Genomic DNA, 23,664 nt, shown 5'->3' on the forward strand with positions numbered 1-23,664 from the left:
ACACCATGAGACAGATGTGTCAATTGTAGTCGCCACTATAATCCATATGACCATGAATGATCCATACAGGAGAGCAGCCAGCTACAGCTACTATGACACATTGAATTAGAGAGCATTTCATTATAGACTAAGCTGCATTATCTAGGCGACACTCTGACAAACACGCTCTGACAGGCGTCACTGGAGACCAGACAGACATTCTGACATCTGCTCAGACACTGTCAGAAACATGTCCCATTTCCACCCTCCCCCAACCAAAAGAAACCCGCTAACAGCCAGAGATGAAACCCAGAGCCAGAGATGAAAGTAGCCTTCTGGGTAAAGGATGATATATAGAGGAAGTCACTTTCCTTGGCACCATAAGATTGTGGAGGACAGGAGCATGTTTAGTTTCACTGATGCTGAGAATCTACAAGGTAAGAGTGTCTCTACTATAAGACTTTCTACTTACTCTGTCCAGGCATAAGTGACATACGTGGATGATTAGCCCCCCCCCCCCCCCATTTTTATATATATACACACCCCTCAAAATAATTTGATTCGGCTATTTGGTGTAAAAAATCAAGCACACAGCCATGCAATCTCCATAGACAAACATTGGCAGTAGAATGGCCTTACTTAGGTGCTCAGTGGCTTTCAACATGGCACTGTCATAGGATGCCACCTTTCCAACAAGTTCCTCAAATATCTGCCTTGCTAGAGCTGCCCTGGTCAACTGTAAGTGCTGTTACTGTGAAGTGGAAATGTCTTGGAGCAACAATGGCTCAGTTGTGAAGTGGTAGGCCGCACAAGCTCAGAGAATGGGACCGCAGAGTGTTGAAGCGCGTAGCGAGTAAAAATCATCTGTCCTTGTTGCAACACTCACTACCGAGTTACAAACTGCCTCATTCAGGTCTCAATTTACTGTTGAGAGTTAGAATAGTAGAGTACACAAGTTGCAATTTCAAAATGTGGTTGTGCATCACCAGTTTTTGTGTTGTTATGTCAGTTGCTGACAGTCACTCAATTATCCCTTGTCAGCTAACATTTTTTAGAATGGTAAGTTAGTTGGCCGCTAGACTATCTAAACTTGTAGTAATCATGGTCCAATTACCAACCGGGAGGGTACCCATTGATATCATATTCAAAACTGCAAAACTGCAACAAAAACAATGGTGCCTCCAACCCCCATTAAGTTGCCCATCCCTGCTCTAGACTAGAGACACATACAGTAAAAGAATAAGAACACAGTGCAGATGGTCACTAAAGTATCCCCATGGAGGTTTGGACCCACAAATCCTATTTTCCCATGATACCTTCTTTCTAGTCATCCATAAATAAATCTCGTTCTCCATTTGCTCTCCAAGAACGTGCTCCCAGACTATGTTTGGTATTATGTCTTGAGAATGCACTACTACTTGAAATAGAATGGCTTTGTGAACTCCTCCAGCAGAGTGTTGTTTGCCATGGCAGCATCTTGGTGAAAGGAACGGCAGAGCTGACATCACAGTGTAATGGCTTCATTTAGGCTGTTTTAGTATTGGCTTATTCTGGCCATGATAGTATCAGACAGGGTCAGGTTCTGGTCATTTAATTGTACACACCAGTAGTTAATTTGTGACACGTTGATCATGTTGTGATTGTAGTACTGTGTAACAGAGCACTTTTAAGTAATCTTTGTATTATTCAAGATGATTTGCAACTATGAGTGTATACAGCATAGCCTTGGGATGATCAAATGTTGGTAGAAGACATGATGACAGTGGACAGTAGAGTGGCCAGATTGGAGGACAGACTGACCCATTCTGCAAAGTGCACCATGCCAGAAAAGACACAATGTCCTTGTGGACAGTTTCTCTCTATAGCTCAGCTTATATCAAATCAAATCAAATTGTTTGTCACATACACATGTTTAGCAGATTTTATTGCGGGTGTAGCGAAATGCTTGTGTTTCTAGCTCCAACAGTGCAGTAGTATATAACAATTCATAACAACACACACCAATCTAAAAGTAATATAATGTAATTATAAATATTAGGATGAGCAATGTCGGAGTGGCATTGATTAAAATACAGTAGAACAGAATGCAATATACACATATGAAATGAGTAAAGCAGTATGTAAACATTATTAAAGTGATTAGTGTTCCATTACTAAAGTGACAGATGATTCCATGTCTATGTATATAGAGCAGCAGCCTCTAAGGTGCTGAATTGAGTAAACGGGTGGTATCCGGATAGTGGTGGCTATTTAACAGTCTGATAGCCTTGAGATAGAAGCTGTTTTTCAGTCACTCTGTTCCAGCTTTGATGCACCTGTACTGACCTCCCCTTCTGGATGATAGCGGGGTGAACAGGCAGTGGCTCGGAAAGTTGATGTCCTTGATAATCTTTTTGGCCTTCCTGTGACATTGGGTGCTGTAGGTGTCCTGGAGGGCAGGTAGTTTGCCCCCGGTGATGCGTTGGGAAGACCATACCTCCCTCTGGAGAGCCTTGCAGTTGCGGGATGTGCAGTTGCCATAGCAGGCAGTGATACAGCCCTACAGGATTCTCACAATTGTGCATCTGTAAAAGTTTTTTGAGGGTCTTAGGGGCCAAGCCAAATTTCTTCAGCCTCCTGAGGTTGAAGAGGCACTGTCCCCACTGTCTGTGTGGACCATTTCAGATTGTCAGTGATGTGTATGCCAAGGAACTTGAAGCTTTCCACCTGCTCCACTACGGTCCCGTAGATGTGGATAGAGTTGTGCGCCCTCTGCTGTTTCCTGAAGTTCACAATCAACCCCTTTCATTTTGTTGACTTTGAGGGAGAGGTTTATTTTCCTGGCATTACTCCACCAGGGTACTCACCTCCTACCTGTAGGCTGTCTCGTCATTGTTGGTAATCAGGCCTACTACTGTTGTGTCGTCTGCAAACTTGATGATTGAGTTGGAGGCGTGCTTGGCCACGCAGTCATGGGTGAACAGAGAGTACAGGAGAGGCTGAGCACGCACCCTTGTGGGGCCCCTGTGTTGAGGATCAGTGAAGTGGAGGTGTTGTTTCCTACCTTCACCACCTGCGGGTGGCCCGTCAGGAAGTCCAGGACCCAGTTGCACAGGACGGGGTTTAGACCCAGGGCCCCAAATTTAATGATAGGGTTCATAGTAAATAGAGCACACACATAAGGGTGAATGTACAAGCCTTCATTCTAAAGAAGATTCACTCTCCAACACTCCCAGAGACCATGATCACTCTGGCCTAATTATTGAAGTAAGACTGTGTAGTAGTGTGTGGGAGTCAGGCTTGGCTGGCCAGCACAATCTCTCCAGACTGCCAGTAAATAGTTGAGTGAGCCGAGGACCCAGCACTTGAGATAAATATAATCTGCAGCTTCTTTCATCCAGTGAATAAAACTTCAGGGTTCTCCAGCTTTTCACAAGCCATTAGAAATACACTGGAGGTTATGCAAACTCCCCAACATCTAGAATGTAGGGCACTTACATTTAGGGCACATACAGGTAATTGCAAAAACAATGGAAACACTTGAGTAAATTAGGGATACAAAGTATACTGAAAGCAGGTGCTTCCAAACAAGTGTGGCTCCTGAGTTAATTAAGCAATTAACATCCCATCATGCTGAGGATCATGTATAAAAATATTTTTTTAAATCGCTGGACAGGCCGGTATTTGACTACCATTGCTATGCCCTAATAGAATGACAAGGGCACGAGTGGTCACTAAACGGTTTGATGAGCATGAAAACAATGTAAACCATATGCCGTGGTCGTCTCTGTCACCAGATATCAACGCAATTGAACACTTACAGGAGATACTGGAGCAGCGTCTGACAGCGTTTTCTACCACCATCAACAAGACACCAAATTACTCTTGAATGTTCTAATAGTAGATTGCACAAGATGCAATTTCGAATTTGGGTAGTGGGTCATCTGTTTTCCTCTTGTCATGTCATGCATACCTTAGAGGAGAACTATTTATAATTTCTAAGAAATATCCAGATCAACTGGCCCATGTCAGCTAACAATTTATTGCTAGTGTTTTTTTATCCCATAGATCTGGTTGTAATGTTTGAGTCACTCAAATATCACATGAATGCATGCACAATAGACATGGCAAAATGTATAGAATTGCAGGAAAAAAGATTGAAACCTGCAAAATGTTATCCTTGCCAACAAGAGGGGTGTGAACAGTTCGTGTCATGAACAGTGCCTGTGCCTATAGAAATAGACGTAGTGTATACACCATGTTCCCCAATGCTGGAATGGGGCCCCAGAGTGAAAATGTTTATGAACCTCTGTGCTATACCATTCTTCGTCCGGGTGGGACAGAAGACCACAACAATCTTGGGTTCCGTCTGGTCATAACTTCCAATCATGGACAGAGGACACTGCTAAAATGCTGAATGATAAATTGTTTTATTTGAAAGCCTCCCAGATATAATTCTCTGTCCTATCCATTTATCATAGCTTATCTGGTATACACAAAAGAAACACATGAAGAATTGTATTGTTGATTCACACAAATTAAACATACATAATTACGTTAGCTGTCATTATTCTAAAATAAAAATGTTTTTCCAGCTTAGTTTGCAACCATGGACTAACTTCTCTCCCAAACTATGGCCAGGAGACAAGACATTTGTTATATACAGTACCAGTCAAAAGTTTGGACACACCTACAGTACTCATTGAAAGGGTTTTGTTAATTTGGACTATTTTCTACATTGTAGAATACAACTCTGAAATAACACATATGGAATGTAGTAACCATAAGTGTTAAACAAATCAAGATATATTTTATATTTGAGATTCTTCAAAGTAGCCACCCTTTGCCTTGACAGCTCTGCACACTCTTGGCATTCTCTCAACCAGCTTCACTTGAAAATTATTTTCCAACAGTCTTGAAGGAGTTCCCACATATGCTGAGCACTTGTTGACTGCTTTTCCTTCACTCTGCGGTCCAACTAATCCCAAACCATCTCAATTGGGTTGAGGTCGGGTGATTGTGGAGGCCAGGTCATCGAATGCAGCACTCCATCATACTCCTTCTTGGTCAAATAGCCCTAACACAGCCTGGAGGTGTTAGCCCTAACACAGTCTAAGCACAAACCAGATGGGATGGCATATCGCTGCAGAATGCTGTGGTAGCCATGCTGGTTAAGTGTGTCTTGAATTCTAAATAAATCACAGACAGTGTCACCAGCAATGCACCCCCACACTATCACACCTCTTCCTCCATGCTTCACGGTGGGAACCACACATGCGGAGATCTGTATTTTTGGAACCAAAAATGTCAAATTTGACTCATCAGACCAAAGGATATATTTCCACCGGTCTAATGTCCATTGCTCATGTTTCTTGGCCCAAGCAAGTCTGTTCTTCTTATTGGTGCCCTTTAGTAATGGTTTCTTTGCAGCAAGTCAACCACGAAGGCCTGGTTTCCGGTTTCCGAGCTGGTCATGGGTGCACCTCAGCCATGCTCAAGGTACTAAACGATATCATAATCGCCATCGATAAAAGACAGTACTGTGCAGCCATCTTCATCGACATGGCCAAGGCTTTCGACTCTGTCAATTACCGCATTCTTATCGGCAGACTCAACAGCCTTGGTTTCTCAAATTACTGCCTTGCCTGGTTCACCAACTACTTCTCAGACAGAGTTCAGTGTGTCAAATCAGAGGGCCTGTTGTCCGGACCTCTGGCAGACTCTATGGGGGTGCCACAGGGTTCAATTCTCGTGCCGACTCTTTTCTCTGTATATATCAACGATGCCGCTCTTGCTTCGGGTGATTCCCTGAACCACCTCTACGCAGACGACACCATTCTGTATACATCTGGCCCTTCTTTGGACACTGTGTTAACAAACCTCCAAACGAGCTTCAATGCCATACAACTCTCATTCCGTGGCCTCTAACTGCTCTTAAACGCTAGTAAAACTAAATGCATGCTTTTCAACCGTTCACTGCCCGCACGACTAGCATCACTACTCTGGATGGTTCTGATATGTGGACAACTACAAATACCTAGGTGTCTGGCTAGACTAAACTCTCCTTCCAGATTCATATTAAACATCTCCAATCCAAAATAACATCTATAATCAGCTTCCTATTTTGCAACAAAGCCTCCTTTACTCATGCTGCCAAACATACCCTCATAAAACTGAGTATCCTACCGATCCTCGACGATGTAATTTACAAAATAGCCTCCCAACACTCTACTCAGCAAACTGGATGCAGTCTATAACAGTGCCATCCGTTTTGTCACCAAAGCCCCATATACCACCCACCACTGCGACCTGTATGCTCTAGTTGGCTGGCCCTCGCTACCTATTCGTCGCCAGACCCACTGGCTCCAGGTCATCTATAGGTCTATGCTAAGTAAAGTTCTGCCTTATCTCAGCTCACTGGTCACAAATAACACCCACCCGTAGCACGCGCTCCAGCAGGTATATTGCACTGGTCATCCCCAAAGCCAACACCTACTTTGGCCGCCTTTCCTTCCAGTTCTCTGCTGCCAATGACTAGAATGAACTGCAAAAATTGCTGAAGCTGGAGACTTATATTTCCCTCAATAACTTTAAACATCAGCTATTTGAGCAGCTAACCGATCGCTGCAGCTGTACACATCTGATCTACCTACCTTATCCCTATATTGTTATGTACTTTTCTGCTCTTTTGCACACCAGTATTTCTACTTGCACATCATCATCTGCAAAATTGTAATAACTGCGCTAGAATGACCTATTTATTGCCTTACCTCCTCATGCCATTTGCACATACTGTATATAAACTCTTTTTTTATATTGTGTTATTGATTGTACGCTTGTTAATTCCATGTGTAACTCTGTGTTGTTGTTTGTGTCGCACTGCTTTGCTTTATCTGGGCCAGGTCACAGTTGTTAATGAGAACTTGTTCTCAACTAGCCTACCTGGTTAAATAAAGGTTAAATAAAAAAAATTAAAATAAATTCACGCAGTCTCCTCTGAACAGTTGATGTTGAGATGTGTCTGTTACTTGAACTCTGAAGCATTTATTTGGGCTGCAATTTCTGAGGCTGGTAACTCGAATGAACTTATCCTCTGTAGCAGAGGTAACTCTGGGTCTTCCTTTCCTGTAGCGGTCCTCTTGAAAGTCAGTTGCTTCATAGTGCTTGATGGTTTTTGCGACTGCACTTGAAGAAACTTTCAAAGTTCTTGACATTTTCCAGATTGACTGACCTTCATGTCTTAAAAGTAATGATGGACTGTCATTTCTCTTTGCTTATTTGAGCTGTTCCTGCCATAATATGGAATAGGGCTATCTTCTGTATACCACTCCTACCTTGTCACAACACAATTGATTGGCTCAAATGCATTAAGGAAACATTTTCCACAAATGAACTTCTAACAAGGCACACCTGTTCATTGAAATGCATTCCAGGTGACTACCTCATAAAGCTGGTTGAGAGAATGCCAAGACTGTGCAAAGCTGTCATCAAGGGAAAGGGTGGTTACTTTGAAGAATCTCAAATATAAAATATATTTTGATTTGTTTAACACTTTTTTGGTTACTACATGATTCCATGTGTTATTTCATAGTTTTGATGTCTTCACTGTTATTCTACAATGTAAAAAAATAGTACAAATAAAGAAAAACCCTTGAATGAGTCGATGTCCAAACTTTTTACTGGTACTGCATATATATATATTTATCAAGGCACATATTCCGACTTTCACTGCCTGGTTTAAGTTAGGCGTGTGCACTTCAAGTCAAAATATGGCCTTAATGTGCGTGCATCAAACGTCGAAGGATTTCAGAAATGGTTCAAACATTCCACCACTACCGGCTTCCTTTTTAAGAGAGAAATGTCTAGATTGAAGGGGCTCAAGGGGAATATCCCCAAACTCCTCTCATGTTACAGCTGTAGATGGCTTTAGAGAGGTTTACATCAATACGCCTATATAGAGACATCTGATCTGCCATTCACATTCATACATTTTTGACATAGCCGCAGCTGTCAATGAGAACAGCATTTCGTCTCACATGGGTACATGCTAAACTCATTACAGTTTATGCACTTTTAATATAGCCATAAACATACGACCTTATACCCCTTGAACGAAGGTATCCCAACCTTTTCTTTAGAGGACAACCACCGCTGCCTCCTCCTCAAGCTAAGAGGCCAAATTACAATTTGTCAAAACATTCATCATTACAAGAAATAGCACATCAATTCAGCATTCAAATTATGTCATCATTATCGATTTAGTACTGCTACTCTTTAGGACACACAAAAAAAACATGACGTAAAAATGTACAACAATGATTAGAGGCTAAAGCTCTTTTTAAAGAATAAATACAATTGAGGTCCATTATATTAACCTGTCCTGTCTCACCACTCAGTTCTATTAAACTGGGCCATGCTGCATTTTCATAACAGAAAGTGCCATGTTATTATCAGTTCAGTCTCTCCAGTCAGACAGCTGAACTGAGGTAATTTCTTACTCGAACCAGCTCTACTTCAGGAGAAAACATGTTGTGCTGTTGGAATGGTAACACAAAATCATTTTAATGCACAAGTGTATCGAGGATCATTAGAGACCATTTTCACATTCATGGTAATCAGTACGTTGTCTGTTGTGTGGATTTGTCCGTACATTAGATCCCCAGTACTGTGCATTTGGCCCCCTCGCCCACTTGATAACCCCATTGGCTTTGTACAATTTGTCAGCTTCTTTAGTAGGTAATTGTGACTAAACTATTTTTGGCATTGCAAACTTGCCAGCCAATGTAGTTCAGGACAGTACCAATACACTGTGCCTCAAACTTCTGTTTTTAAACAAGTCAACATTGAAAAGCCCTATACATTTGACAAAGTTCAAAGATGGCATATCACCACTGAACTGCATTAAGATCAACATGTATGTCAATAAGACAGATAAATAATCACAAGAAGCTTGTCTTTATCAGTAGGGCCAGGATGATACCAGTATATACTCGTCAGTATCGTGGCAGGGAAACAAAGCACGAAGCGGGATTCAATTCTTCAGGAAAACTGTCAGAAACAAACATCATTATGATGCCATCTACAGTCAAATGTATATATTTTCCAAGCTATTTATTTAAATTTACCTTTATTTAACTAGGCAAGTCAGTTATGAACAAATTCTTATTTACAATGACGGCCTACAACAGCCAAACACAGACGACGCTGGGCCAATTGTGCGCCGCCCTATGGGACTCTCAATCACGGCCGGTTGTGATACAGCCTGGATTCGAACCAGGGTGTATGTAGTGACACCTCTAGCACTGAAATGCAGTGCGCCACTCGGGAGCTATAGCAAACAATATTTAACATACAGTAGGTTTTTAAAAGGACCAAAGAGTTAGCCTGCTTCGGGTTTTCATTTTTGCAACGGAAAAAATAGTGATACTGGTGTCCTTCCGGCCCTATTTATCAGTAAGACATTCTGGCAGGCTGCATTCAGGAACACACTGCTCTATTGGCCAAGTCGACAACAGCCAGTAAGATGTATTTTCTGGGTCTGTTTCGAGAACACTGTTTGACAAAATAGGGATTCAGTATCTCGTACAAAGACTTGTAGGTGTGCTGCACAACTCCAGTACAGTCCTTGAGGTCCAGAGGGTTTCCATCATTCTTTCAAAGTTAGCAACTAACCTTTGATACAAGATTATTAGCAAGTCAATGAGCTTTTTAGAACACGTTCAAGACTGGCTAAGGGTCAGTAAATGATTAGGACATAACCAAACAACTTAACGGTCCTTCATTAACTGCTATAACATCACTGGCTATGGAAAAAAATATTATATATGAAAACATAAATAAATTGACAGGATATTTCACTCGTCTCAATGTTTTTGGTTTTGGGAAGACTAATTACCATATAAGGCTGGCATCATTATTCTTACATTCATGCGAACAGGACTTGAACGATCATTTGGAACCGCTTCATGCCGACCTTGTGGGCAGTCAGACAGACACGCGGAGGCAGAGGAACACAGACACATAGTACAATCAAGCTAAGGAAGGCACTGGAACAATTCTAAATACCACAGATTCTTCTGCTTTCAGCATTCAATCGTGAAAAAGGTACAAATCTAAAAATATTTTTGGGGACATTATTTGTTTTGAAAAATAAAGTTGCAATTGTTAGAAAAAAACTTTTTTTGCACCATTGCCACGTTGTAGTTGACAAAAAAAAGTAATTTGTTAAAAAATAAAAAAATGTTTTGCATCTAAAACTCCCCCAGACAACGTATGGCATTTTGGTTATCAAATAAACATTTCAGTGACATGTTTTGCACTTGGTAGACCTTATCGGACCAGAATTTCTCAAACTATTTGCAGAGGAAAAGAGTCTAAACTACTTGTTACAGCCATGGTCAAAACAAAAAAACTAAAATAATCAAAATATAATATTTAAATATTAACCAGATCTGCTGTAGTCAACGAAACATTGCAAAGTGTCCCAAGCAAAAATACATGATCAAAGTAGTGTGCTAAGTTTTCAAAAACCTTTCCCAAAATATTTTTTTTTGTAGTGCTAAAGTAAGACTATGGTCACAGTGCTAGCCAGAACTGGGATTTTTCTCAAATGAGCCCAACAAGTCAAGGGAACAGTACTGGCTTGGCAACACGATACCATCTCCTTCAGACGATCACAACTTCAGGAGGTCTCTCGCTCAGCTCCCACCCCTCACGTGACCTGGGTCACTGGGTGTCCACTTTGCTGTACTTTACCCCATGGCTCCACGGAGACGATCGCCATGAACACGGCAGCTGATAATTTCGAGGGACAATGCCCTTGACGTTTCCCTCAAAGTACTGGAACAGTCGAAACCACCAGACTCTGGAGAATGGGTTACTCTGGGACGTCTCTTTCAGCGCCTGAATGAAAACACAACAGAGAAAATAAATACAAGTAGAATAATGCCACTTAAGCTAAATTAAGCTATATTTAACACCAGATAATGGAGACCGGCGTGCTGGCTCCCCACCTGCTGGTTGGCCATGGTGTGGTACCACCAGAAGAGACGTGTTGTGATGAAATAAGCCACCACCACGTCCACAGTATAGTGGTCATGGGCCAGCAGGATGCAGAAGATGCCTACTGCACTCAGAGTCCAGCAGAACCAATGGTACCACCAAAACCTCTTAGGGGAATCTGACAACAGAGAAAGACAGGGAAGGGTTAATGGAATATACAGAGAGACATTATTTTGTTTCAATAATCAACAATGAAATGCATTTACCTAACACATTGCTTTGGAACAAACTATGTAGTCTTTCAAACCAGACTTCCACAACCATCCACTAGATGTCACTGCAGCATAAAAGACATGGCTAACGTCACAACAGTACAGTTCAACATCATGTGACACCACTGTTAGCACAGAATTTACACAAGAAGTCAGCTTATCTCTCCATTGCTTGGGAAAAGCTTTACTGCAATTCTAAAACCTTTTGTATGAGCAGTGGAAAACAGCCAACTGGTAATCTCAGATTGTGAAAGAGAACAGAGAAAAGGACAGAAGTGCTAAGTTTATAATGATAGCGTAAAGTGATGGTGTTAGCATGACGGTAAACCTGTAGCCTACTTTTACCCTTTGATAAAGAGATCGACACAACCATGCTAACGCTAACCTATGTAATACTTACACTCTTTGATAAAGAGATATGATAGTGTTAGAATGACTGTGTGGCCGCTGTACAGGTAGTCTCCACACATGGTGTGGGAGCCGGTGATTGACAGGCCTCCGCCGGCGATCAGCTTTATGATCCTCCTCATCTGAACCTCCCAGTTCCCAAATAGCTGCAACGACACGCATACCGTTATGTGTCAATTTGACATGTCAATCATTCAACAATGTCCAGTCAGCTAGTCACATGTCTGTATGCGCTCTCTTAACTTTTTTGTTCTCCATTATGCATGCTACATTTGAACTCAAATAGGGAACACAGAAGAGAAACTTTGTGGATCAGGTACAGCATGTGACTCAACCAACACTACATTGCATGCACGCATGTGCGATGTACACACAGTGTAGTATACACACACACGTAAATGTACATTGTGCACGGAAACACACACACACACACACACACACACACACACACACACACACACACACACACACACACACACACACACACACACACACACACACACACACACACACACACACACACACACACACACACACACACACACACACACACACACACACAGAGAGAGAGAGAGAGAGGAAGCCACTTCACAGTTGGTCTCTGTGATGGAGGACAGCTTGTTCCAATTCAGATAGAGGTTTAGAACAGGAAACCAGGCCCAGGACATGACAGTACATAGAAAGACCTTCATCTGTTGCTGGGAGGGGAGTAGAGGAGGGGAGGGGAGTAGAGGAGGGGAGGAAAGTTGGAGGGCGGAACGAGGGAACAATACACATCACTCCCAATGGCCTTGGGCAACAGAGGGAGTGGGAAAGTTTCTATACACTGAACTCCCACACACCGCTTTGTTCTGTGGTGGGAGGAGCTACCATTTTGTGACTTCCATTCTTCGACACTTCAAAAGACTTTCAATAGAGAACTATATAGTATATATAAGTGATCAAGTGAGTCACACTTGAACCACATGCTACCTCAGTATAACATGACCTCATCTGGCTCTTTAGTCACAGGGTTAGGATGTGAGAAGCGAAAACAGTGAAAGGAAACTCATGCCTGATGCTACAGCTATTTTAAGTTGTACACATGCAACAGAATCGTTTTTATCTTTTTCATGTGATCAATGTCCCGTGAAGAGGACTGGGGGGCGTTAAACTGAAAACAAGGTCTAGATCTCTTTCTGTTGAGTTTGTCTTTAGGGGGGTGTTGTTTTTAAGATCCAACTGTAATGTTTATATGCAAGAATAGCCCAGAGAATCAGAATACTATAGCAGCAATGACAAATCATTGATGGAAATAGATGTGGGCGCTGGAAGGTCACAGTGAGTGTTCGCAACTGACAGCCTACTGTTGCTTGGATTTGGAAGGAAACAAACCTTTGGAGAGCATTGGAAGTGCATCCCTGGAACAGGCAGAGTGGTTATGTACATGGTGACACATCTGTACAGGTAGAGGGTACCCACAATGAAGAAGAACCGACGGATGATTATTGATCTGGACACAGAGATACAGATTATTGGTTAGTTATCTACGGTCACATTCCAGGCTGACTACATTGCAGATGTTGCATTGCAGCAACCTATGGTTGCATGCCACGTCATTGACTGCCAAGTCGAGCATCAGATTGCTATATCATATGTGGTTAGCTCATATGTTAAACGCATATCCAGGCGTGGTGAGATCTGGCAGACGTTGCAATTTATTCAGCCTGTAATGTAGCAATTGGGTATCCCAGAAAAATAAGTTCAAAGTTGAAGGTTACAATTTAAAAAGGTAAACACTGCCCCATCTACTCTTATCACACTACTGTTGTCTCACCTGTACTTGAGCAGGGTCCACTGCAGCAGCCACAGACTCACCAGCAGCATGCCATTGATCTCGCAGATAGAGAAGGCCCACTCCACCCGGTCAAAAATGTCAAAGAACTTATCGGGCAGCGGTGGGGTATGCTCCTTGGCCGGCACCCTCTCATGGACCACCGAGATGACCACAGTGGTAGTCACAAAGCAGCAGACTGCGTAGAGGAACGCTACACCTGTCTTGCCCCACTCCTGGGGGAACCCAGAGCGTTCAGGCTCCAACATGGGGATGGGGATTTGGACCATCTCCTTCCGGAAGCCATTAAGCCCCAGCGAACCTTTCCGCAGGGGCTTGGCAGTGCCGTTGGGCAGCCTCCCATGGCCATTGGCGTGGCCGTTTTTTTGGTGCTCCTCAATGTGATGCTCGATTCGTAGGGTCTCCAGCCGTTCCAAGAGCTGCCGCCCATTGTCTGAGGAGACCAGTGAGAGGGGCGGGGTCAGGAAGTCATCCGGGGTGAGCCGCAGCAGGACGGGGCCGTCCGCCTGCTGGAGGGAGTCGCCGTACTCCTGCATCCCCTCCTCGCTCAGCCAATGGGACACCTCCTCCGCCGACCACTGCCCCACCTTCTTCATCTCGGCCAATGGGGAAGGGGGGAAGGGGCCAAGGGGGGCCCGAGGACAGAGAGGGAAAGGCTGCAGGAGATATGGCAGTCTATGGAGTAGTAAATCGTCCCCAGCTGTGGCTCATGGCGCTTCAGGAGCATTGGATGGGGACACCCGGAGGACCCAGTCTCAGACTTAGCAGAGTATGGAAGGTAGCTAGTAGCCAGCTGCTTTAGCCTGCTTTGTGCTTCTTCACCTCATTACTTCAATGGGGTTCCCGTATGCCTCTTTCCTGGGAAAGGAGAGAAAAAGGGTTGAGACTTGAGATTCAACCTAGAGCAGACAGTGACCAATCGTTGAATTATAGAAAAGGATAATTAGCTTGTAACATGGCCTTTAGTACCACAGGTAGCTCACTGAAATCAACACTGAAACCAGTTAAGCTCTATTTCCTTCAGATGAACACATGCTATCAATTACACACATCATTCAAAAGCTATTTTTACGACAGCAACACTCATAGGAACAACCCAATGTTTCCATCTTTGATCTCTACAGTAGACAATCCTTTCAGAGGACACACATCCTGTGTGGCTTTAGCCTTTTTATGTACCAAGCCACTGAGAAATATCTATGACTGTACCTGAAGGCAATTTACCAGTAAACCCACAACAGACAATAACATTGATATCCCATTGTAAACTGTCAACATACTGTATATTACAGCCCTAAAAAAAAAAAAAGGTAAATATTGCTGGTTAGGAATCTCCCTACAGTTTGATACAGTATATTGATTTATCAAAGACTTTGATAAGCAGAAGTGACAGGACTTGCTTCAGTATCCCCTAAAACTAACCTAAGTCAGTCATCTTTTAGACAGTTACCACCTGAAACCACTGAACAAATTACAGACCAAGCAATATGATTGGGGGCTGGGTTGCCCAGCAATAGCAAAGTGATTCTTATAACCTGTATGCTAGGATTTCCTTTGTGTTGTTTTAGGAATCCTGCATTCTCCCTCTAACATGCTGACTACACCGCTCGCGCAAAATAAATGCACAAATACATGTTATTCAACCATTGCGCCAACGAGCGTCTGCGTTGCCAATGGCTAAAATAGAAGAAGTCCGTTTTATTTGTGACGCTGAACATGTCATGTCTATCCCATCTCCTCATTGGTTATAGAAGCATATACCCAAGTGCCATCTCCTCATTGGTTATACCCACGTGGGTGATTGAAAGATAAACTGAGGTCGGTCGGGATAATACACCTTATTGTTAAAGTTAGATGCCAATTGCCATATAAAGTTCAATGAAGAAAAAGCCTGGAAGGAGGAGAGATGACTAGAAAGTAGAGGAATGGCCGATTAATTAGGGCCGATTTCAAGTTCACATAACAATCGGAAATCGGTATTTTTGGGCGCCGTTTTTTTTTTTACACCTTTATTTAATCTTTATTTAACTAGGCAAGCCAGTTAAGAACACATTCTTATTTTCAATGACGGCCTAGTAACGGTGGGTTAACTGCCTCGTTCAGGGGCAGAAAGACAGATTTTCAACTTGTCAGCTCGGGGGATCCAATCTTGCAACCTTACAGTTAACTAGTCCACCGCAATAACAACCTGCCTCTCTCTCTGCACTCCACAAGGAGACTGACTGCCTGTTACGCAAATGCAGTAAGCCAAGGTAAGTTGCTAGCTAGCATTAAACTTATCTTATAAAAAACAATCAATCATAATCACTAGTTAACTACACATGGTTGATGATATTACTATATATTATCTAGCGTGTCCTGTGTTGCATATAATCTGACTGAGCATACAAGCATACAAGTATCTAAGTATTTGACTGAGCGGTGGTAGGCAGAAGAAGGCGCGTAAACATTCATTCAAACAGCACTTTCGTGCGTTTTGCCAGCAGCTCTTCGTGTGTCAAGCATTGCGCTGTTTATGACTTCAAACCTATCAACTCCCGAGATGAGGCTGGTGTGACCGAAGTGAAATGGCTGGCTATTTAGTGCGCGCTAATAGAGTTTCAAACTTCACTCGCTCTGGGCCTTGGGGTGGTTGTTTCCCTTGCTCTGCATGGGTAACGCTGCTTCGATGTGGTGGCTGTTGTCGTTGTGTTGCTGGTTCGAGCCCAGGGAGGAGCGAGGAGAGGGATGGAAGCTATACTGTTACACTGGCAATACTAAAGTGCCTATAAGAACATCCAATAGTCAAAGGTTAATGAAATACAAATGGTATAGAGGGAAATAGTCCTATAATAACTACAACCTAAAACTTCTTACCTGGGAATATTGAAGACTCGTGTTAAAAGGAACCACCAGCTTTCATATGTTCTCATGTTCTGAGCAAGGAACTGAAACGTTAGCTTTCTTACATAGCACATATTGCACTTTTACGTTCTTCTCCAACACTTTGTTTTTGCATTATTTATACCAAATTGAACATGTTTCACTATCTACTTGAGGCTAAATTGATTTTACTGATGTATTATATTAAGTTAAAATAAGTGTTAATTGAGTATTGTTGTAATTGTCATTATTACAAATACATTTATTTTTATAAATCGGCCGATTAATTGGTATCGGCTTTTTTGGTCCTCCAATAATCGGTATCGGTGTTGAAAAATCATAAATCGGTCGACCTCTACTAGAAAGATTCAGTTGACCGTTTTGTGTGGATTAATTATCAGAGTAGAGGACCTTGTGCATTTCAGATAAAATAACTCAACGTTTATATCCCAGGACAAATTAGCTAGCAACAGCAAGCTAGCTAAAAAGGACAAATTAGCTAGCAACTGCAAGCTAGCTAATTTGCCATAAACGTTTAATGCTTTTCAACCAGAATTAATATAATTGGTTAAGAGTTTGTTTTGATATTTCAACCTGCGTGTCGTGATCGCGTTTGGTGTGGGGGGACAAAATCAATTTGCGCACGATGGCAGACGCACCCGCGCATCCAGTTTGGGCATGGTGTAACCCCCATTCTGTCTCACTGGGTAGCAGAGGTTCTGTTGTCTTTACATCCTGTAGGTCTGATATCTGATTGGAGGTTAACTCAACAGTAATGCTGTTGAATTGAGATTTTGAATCCAAACAACTGTTATAAAAAGGGTTCTCAGATGCATTGTCTCCTTCCCTTTGATCCTGACCTGCGCTGGTGAGATATACCCTCTTTCTTTTGCTCTCCGCCCCTGGGATTCTTGGAGCATGGCCTTTAAGGCTATGACTTCTCTTTCTCCCTCTGTGATCATGCCCAGAATAAGGCCTTGAAATGCTTTGTAACTTAAGCTTTATGCCTTGTATAATGTATTGTTCATTTTACAATGGTATTAAATATCTGCCTTTGATATAGACAATTCTCAGACCTTTCTATTACTTTTACTGATCTATAGACTCTTGCATATTGCTAAATAATCTTTATGGAGTTAAATAAAAATTAACTAGGCAAGTCCGTTAAGAACAAATTCTTAATTACAATGACGGCCTAGGAACAGCCTTGTTCAGGGGCAGAATGACAGATTTTTACCTTGTCAGCTCGGGGATTTGATCTAGCAACCTTTCGGTTAATGGCCCAATGCTCTAACCACTAGGCTACCTGCCACCCAAAAACTTCTACATTAATATTGCTTGGTTATTTAATAGACTTTGTTAACATATTAATTGCAAAGTCTTATTACAGGTCACATGTGAGGTATGCACATATTGTAAATATTACCCCACTACTCTCGGTTTCCTGTTTTTTCAGCTGTAGCAACCACCACTCAACAGTATGCCTCTATTACCTCTATTACTCTATGCCTCTAAAGCACAACAGCAACAGCTCACTTTATCCACTGTAGTATAAACTGCAACAATCCACATCTGCTGGCTGGGGTGTGTTTATAAACGGTTTTGACAGCAATGGACACAGGGTGTCCCTGCTTATGTTTCAGGGAGTCCATGGTTCAGCTGGAGGCCAAGGCTGTGTTTCTGGAGGCTCAGTGAGGAACTCATAAATCAGCCAGGCTGAGGGTCAGTGCTCAGCACTGGGTCCCACCCCAGTCACAGGGCAAGCAGCCAACAGAACCATTCAACCCTTACCTCAGCCAACCGCCCTACAGACTGGGATACAGGCCTATAGGCACCAGCTGCCTGCTTTCATGAATACAACTGGCAAGGCTTCAACTCTGATGATACTGATGAGCAAAAAAATACAACTTATTTTAACATTCCAACATGTCCATAACAACAGGTTAGCCCACCACCATGAATGACAGATTTGAACAGCTATAAAATGCTCTTTGTAATGGCTGGCTGTACAGTGGGGCAAAAAAAGTATTTAGTCAGCCACCAATTGTGCTAAAAGTTCTCAAAAGTTCTCCCACTTAAAAATATGAGAGGCGCCTGTAATTGTCATCATAGGTACACTTCAACTATGACAGACAAAATGAGGAAAAGAAATCCAGAAAATCACATTGTAGGATTTTTAATGAATTTATTTGCAAATTATGGTGGAAAATAAGTATTTGGTCAATAACAAAAGTTTCTCTCAATACTTTGTTATATACCCTTTGTTGGCAATGACAGAGGTCAAACGTTTTCTGTAAGTCTTCACAATGTTTTCACACACGGTTGCTGGTATTTTGGCCCATTCCTCCATGCAGATCTCCTCTAGAGCAGTGATGTTTTGGGGCTGTTGCTGGGCAACACGGACTTTCAACTCCCTCCAAAGATTTTCTATGGGGTTGAGATCTGGAGACTGGCTAGGCCACTCCAGGACCTTGAAATGCTTCTTACGAAGCCACTCCTTCGTTGCCCGGGCGGTGTGTTTGGGATCATTGTCATGCTAAAAGACCCAGCCACGTTTCATCTTCAATGCCCTTGCTGATGGAAGGAGGTTTTCACTCAAAATCTCACGATACATGGCCCCATTCATTCTTTCCTTTACACGGATCAGTCGTGCTGGTCCCTTTGCAGAAAAACAGCCCCAAAGCAGGATGTTTCCACCCTCATGCTTCACAGTAGGTATGGTGTTCTTTGGATGCAACTCAGCATTCTTTGTCCTCCAAACACAAGTTGAGTTTTTACCAAAAAGTTATATTTTGGTTTAATCTGACCATATGACATTCTCATCCAAATGCTCTCTAGCAAACTTCAGACGGTCCTGGACATGTACTGGCTTAAGCAGGGGGACAAGTCTGGCACTGCAGGATTTGAGTCCCTGGCGGCATAGTGCGTTACTGATGGTAGGCTTTGTTACTTTGGTCCCAGCTCTCTGCAGGTCATTCACTAGGTCCCCCCGTGTGGTTGTGGGATTTTTGCTCACCGTTCTTGTGATCATTTTGACACCACGGGGTGAGATTTTGCGTGGAGCCCCAGATCGAGGGAGATTATCAGTGGTCTTGTATGTCTTCCATTTCCTAATAATTGCTCCCACAGTTGATTTCTTCAAACCAAGCTGCTTACCTATTTCAGATTCAGTCTTCCCAGCCTGGTGCAGGTCTACAAATATGTTTCTGGTGTCCTTTGACAGCTCTTTGGTCTTGGCCATAGTGGACTTTGGAGTGTGACTGTTTGAGGTTGTGGACAGGTGTCTTTTATACTGATAACAAGTTCAAACAGTTGCCATTAATACAGGTAACGAGTGGAGGACAGAGGAGCCTCTTAAAGAAGTTACAGGTCTGTGAGAGCCAGAAATCTTGCTTGTTAGTAGGTGACCAAATACTTATTTTCCACCATAATTTGCAAAGAAATTCATTAAAAATCCTACAATGTGATTTTCTGGAATTTTTTTTCTCATTTTGTCTGTCATAGTTGAAGTGTACCTATGATGAAAATTACAGGCCTCTCTCATCTTTTTAAGTGGGAGAACGTGCACAATTGGTGGCTGACTAAGTACTTTTTTGCCCCACTGTATGTAGCTTGTTTTGACTCAGTGTGAGAGGCAATTCACGACAGGAGTGAAGTAGGGGAAAGGGTAATCCACAGAGGTGGAGTGTAAGTGTGTGAGAGAGAGAGAGAGAGAGAGAGAGAGAGAGAGAGAGAGAGAGAGAGAGAGAGAGAGAGAGATTAGAGATTTGCCGTCACCGAGTCAGCTGCGTGCGGTGGACCTTTGCTCCTTGAATTATCTTACAGGGCAGCCAGTGTTATAATTCCACAGCAGACTTTAGCCATGCTGCTGAGGGGAAAACCACAAATGTATTCAACTCGGGGGTACAACTTTGGTTTTAGAAGTGGAGGGACAACCTGGTGGATGGTCTGGGGGTCCTCTCTCAGAATGTTTTGGGCATCTAAAGATAATTTCCTGCATTTCTACACAATCTAATGACACTTTTGGGGTCACTTTTATTGTAAATAAGAATATAATATGTTTCTAAACACTTCTACATGAATGTGGACGCTACCATGATTATGGATAATCCTGAATAATGATAAGTGAGAAAGTTTGACCCACAAATATCAATACCCCCCCTCCCCACACACAAAAATTCAAACCACCCGTTATTCAAATCAAATCAAATTGTATTGGTCACATGCGCGCTAGTGGCGTTTCAATCGGGCCGCGGCTTTTGTGGAGCGATGGGTAACGATGCTTCGAGGGTGACTGTTGTCTGTGTGCAGAGCGTCCCTGGTTCGCGCCAGGGTCGGGGCGAGGGGATATACTGTCTATACTGTTACACATGCAGCAATATCTAACAAAGTAATCTAACAATTTCACAACAGCTACCTTATACACTCAAGCGTAAAGGAATGAATAAGAAATGGTACATATGAATATATGGATGAGCGATGATCGAACGGCATAGGCAAGATGCAGTAGATGCTATAGAGTACAGCATATACATATGAGATGAGTAATGTAGGGTATGTAAACATTACATAAAGTGGCATTGTTTAAAACGACTAGTGATACATTTATTACATCCAATTTTGTATTATTAAAGTGGCTAGAGATTTGAGTCAGTATGTTGGCAGAAGCCACTCAATGTTAGTGATGGCTGTTTAACATTCTGATGCCCTGAGATAGAAGCTGTTTTTCAGTCTCTCGGTCCCAGCTTTGATGCACCTGTACTGACCTCGCCTTCTGGATGATAGCGGGGTGAACAGGCAGTGGCTCAGGTGGTTGTTGGTCTTCCTCTGACATCGGGTGGTGTAGGTGTCCTGGAGGGCAGGTAGTTTGCCCCCGGTGATGCCTTCAGGCGCTGTTGCGCCTTCTTCACCACGCTGTCTGTGTGGGTGGACCATTTCAGGTTGTCCGTGATGTGTACGCCGAGGAACTTAAAACTTTCCACCTTCTCCACTACTGTCCCATCGATGTGGATAGGGGGGGTTCTCCCTCTGCTGTTTCCTTAAGTCCACGATCATCTCCTTCGTTTTGTTGACGTTGAGTGTTAGGTTATTTTCCTGACACCACACTCTGAGGGCCCTCACCATCTCCCTGTAGGCCGTCTCGTCGTTGTTGGTAATCAAGCCTACCACTGTAGTGTCGTCTGCAAACTTGATGATTAAGTTGGAGGCGTGCATGGCCACGCAGTCATGGGTGAACAGGGAGAACAGGAGAGGGCTGAGAACGCACCCTGGTGGGGCCCCAGTGTTGAGGATTAGAAGGGTGGAGATGTTTCCTACCCTCACCACCTGGGGGCGGCACGTCAGAAAGTCCAGGACCCAGTTGCACAGGGCGGGGTCGAGACCCAGGGTCTCGAACTTAATGACGAGTTTGGAGGGTACTATGGTGTTAAATGCTGAGCTGCAGTCGATGAACAGCATTCTTACATAGGTATTCCTCTTGTCCAGATGGGTTTTTGTGCAGTGTGATTGCATCGTCTGTGGACCTATTGGGGCGGTAAGCAAATTGGAATGGGTCTAGGGTGTCAGGGAGGGTGGAGGTGATGTGATCCTTGACTAGTCTCTCAAAGCACTTCATGATGACGGAAGTGAGTGCAACGGGGCAATAGTTGTTTAGCTCAGTTACCTTAGCTTTCTTGGGAATAGGAACAATGGTGGTCAGCATGTGGGAACAGCAGACTGGGATAGGGAATGATTGAATATGTCAGTAAACACACCAGCCAGCTGGTCTGCGCATGCTCTGAGAACGCGGCTAGGGATGCCGTCTGGGCCGGCAGCCTTGTGAGGGTTAACACGTTTAAATGTTTTACACACATTGGCTGCGGTGAAGGAGAGTCCGCAGGTTTTGGTAGCGGGTCGTGATGGTGGCACTGCATTGTCCTCAAGGCGAGCAAAGAGGTTGTTTAGTTTGTCTGGGAGCAAGACATCTGGGTCCACGACGGGGCTGGTTTTCTTTTTGTAGTCCATGATTGACTGTAGACCCTGCCACATACCTTGTGTCTGAGCCGTTGAATTTCGACTCTACTTTGTCTCTATACTGACGATTAGCTTGTTTGATTGCCTTGCGGAGGGAATAGCTACACTGTTTGTATTTGGTTATGTTTCCATTCGCCTTGCCCTGATTAAAAAGCAGTGGTTCGCACTTTCAGTTTTGCGCGAATGCTGCCATCAATCAACGGTTTATGGTTGGTGAAGGTTTTAATTGTTGCCGTGGGTACAAAATCACCGATGCACTTGCTAATAAACTCGCTCACTGAATCTGCGTATACATCAATGTTGTTGTTTGACGCTATCTGGAACATATCCCAGTCCACGTGATCGAAGCAATCTTGAAGCATTGAATCAGATTGGTCGGACCAGCGTTGAACAGACCTGAGCAGGGTTGTTTCCTGTTTTAGTTTCTGTCTAAAGGCTGAGAGCAACAAAATGGAGTCGTGGTCAGATTTGCCAAAAGGAGGGTGAGGGAGGACTTTTGGATCTTAGTTAAACATTCATTATTGGTTTCAGGTGTGTTAGAGCAAGGCCAGAGTGACAACAGTAAGTCAGACCCCCAGGGACAGGACTGAGCAGCCCAGCAGCTAGGGATGGCCTAAATAGGTATCTCCCCTGACCTGGGCATTTTTCAATACAAACTCCTTTTGTTGTACAGTATTCAAAAGGCATCCAGACCGTATAAAAGATGCACAGAATACCCTTAAATCGGGTAATAAATCAAATCTAGTGATACATAACTTGACATTTCTGCCATCCATTGTGACATTGTGGAAGGATAACCAACATTCAAATTAATGGCACTGCATGGGGACAAGAGCTGTAATCAGTGGTGTAAAGTTATTTTTTTCTTTTTTTTCTCACCTTTATTTAACCAGGTAGGCTAGTTGAGAACAAGTTCTCATTTGCAACTGCGACCTGGCCAAGATAAAGCATAGCAGTGTGAACAGACAACACAGAGTTACACATGGAGTAAACAATTAACAAGTCAATAACACAGTAGAAAAAAAGGAGAGTCTATATACATTGTGTGCAAAAGGCATGAGGAGGTAGGCGAATAATTACAATTTTGCAGATTAACACTGGAGTGATAAATGATCAGATGGTCATATACAGGTAGAGATATTGGTGTGCAAAAGAGCAGAAAAGTAAATAAATAAAAACAGTATGGGGATGAGGTAGGTAAAAATGGGTGGGCTATTTACCGATAGACTATGTACAGCTGCAGCGATCGGTTAGCTGCTCAGATAGCAGATGTTTGTACTTAAGTAAAAACACTTTAAAGTACTACTTAAGTAGTTT

The 23,664-nt window shown here is 43.0% G+C and overlaps 1 protein-coding gene across 3 annotated transcripts in view; it reads right to left on the reverse strand.

The window, feature by feature from the left end:
• Positions 1 to 6,764: 6,764 nt before the first annotated feature.
• LOC139411643 (phosphatidylcholine:ceramide cholinephosphotransferase 1-like) overlaps positions 6,765 to 23,664 on the reverse strand; it is a 43,453-nt gene continuing 26,553 nt past the window's right edge. For all 3 annotated transcript variants that reach the window (XM_071158250.1, XM_071158267.1, XM_071158258.1), the window contains 5 exons: positions 13,456 to 14,331; positions 13,014 to 13,131; positions 11,632 to 11,785; positions 10,971 to 11,137; positions 6,765 to 10,860 (listed from right to left, as the gene is read on the reverse strand). In XM_071158250.1, the coding sequence (XP_071014351.1) occupies positions 10,684 to 10,860; positions 10,971 to 11,137; positions 11,632 to 11,785; positions 13,014 to 13,131; positions 13,456 to 14,069 (1,230 nt within the window). In that variant the 5' untranslated portion in view covers positions 14,070 to 14,331 and the 3' untranslated portion in view covers positions 6,765 to 10,683. The remainder of the gene's footprint in view (positions 10,861 to 10,970; positions 11,138 to 11,631; positions 11,786 to 13,013; positions 13,132 to 13,455; positions 14,332 to 23,664) is intronic.

The sequence above is a fragment of the Oncorhynchus clarkii genome, chromosome 1 (genome assembly GCF_045791955.1).
Source record: "Oncorhynchus clarkii lewisi isolate Uvic-CL-2024 chromosome 1, UVic_Ocla_1.0, whole genome shotgun sequence".
Lineage (NCBI taxonomy): Eukaryota > Metazoa > Chordata > Actinopteri > Salmoniformes > Salmonidae > Oncorhynchus > Oncorhynchus clarkii.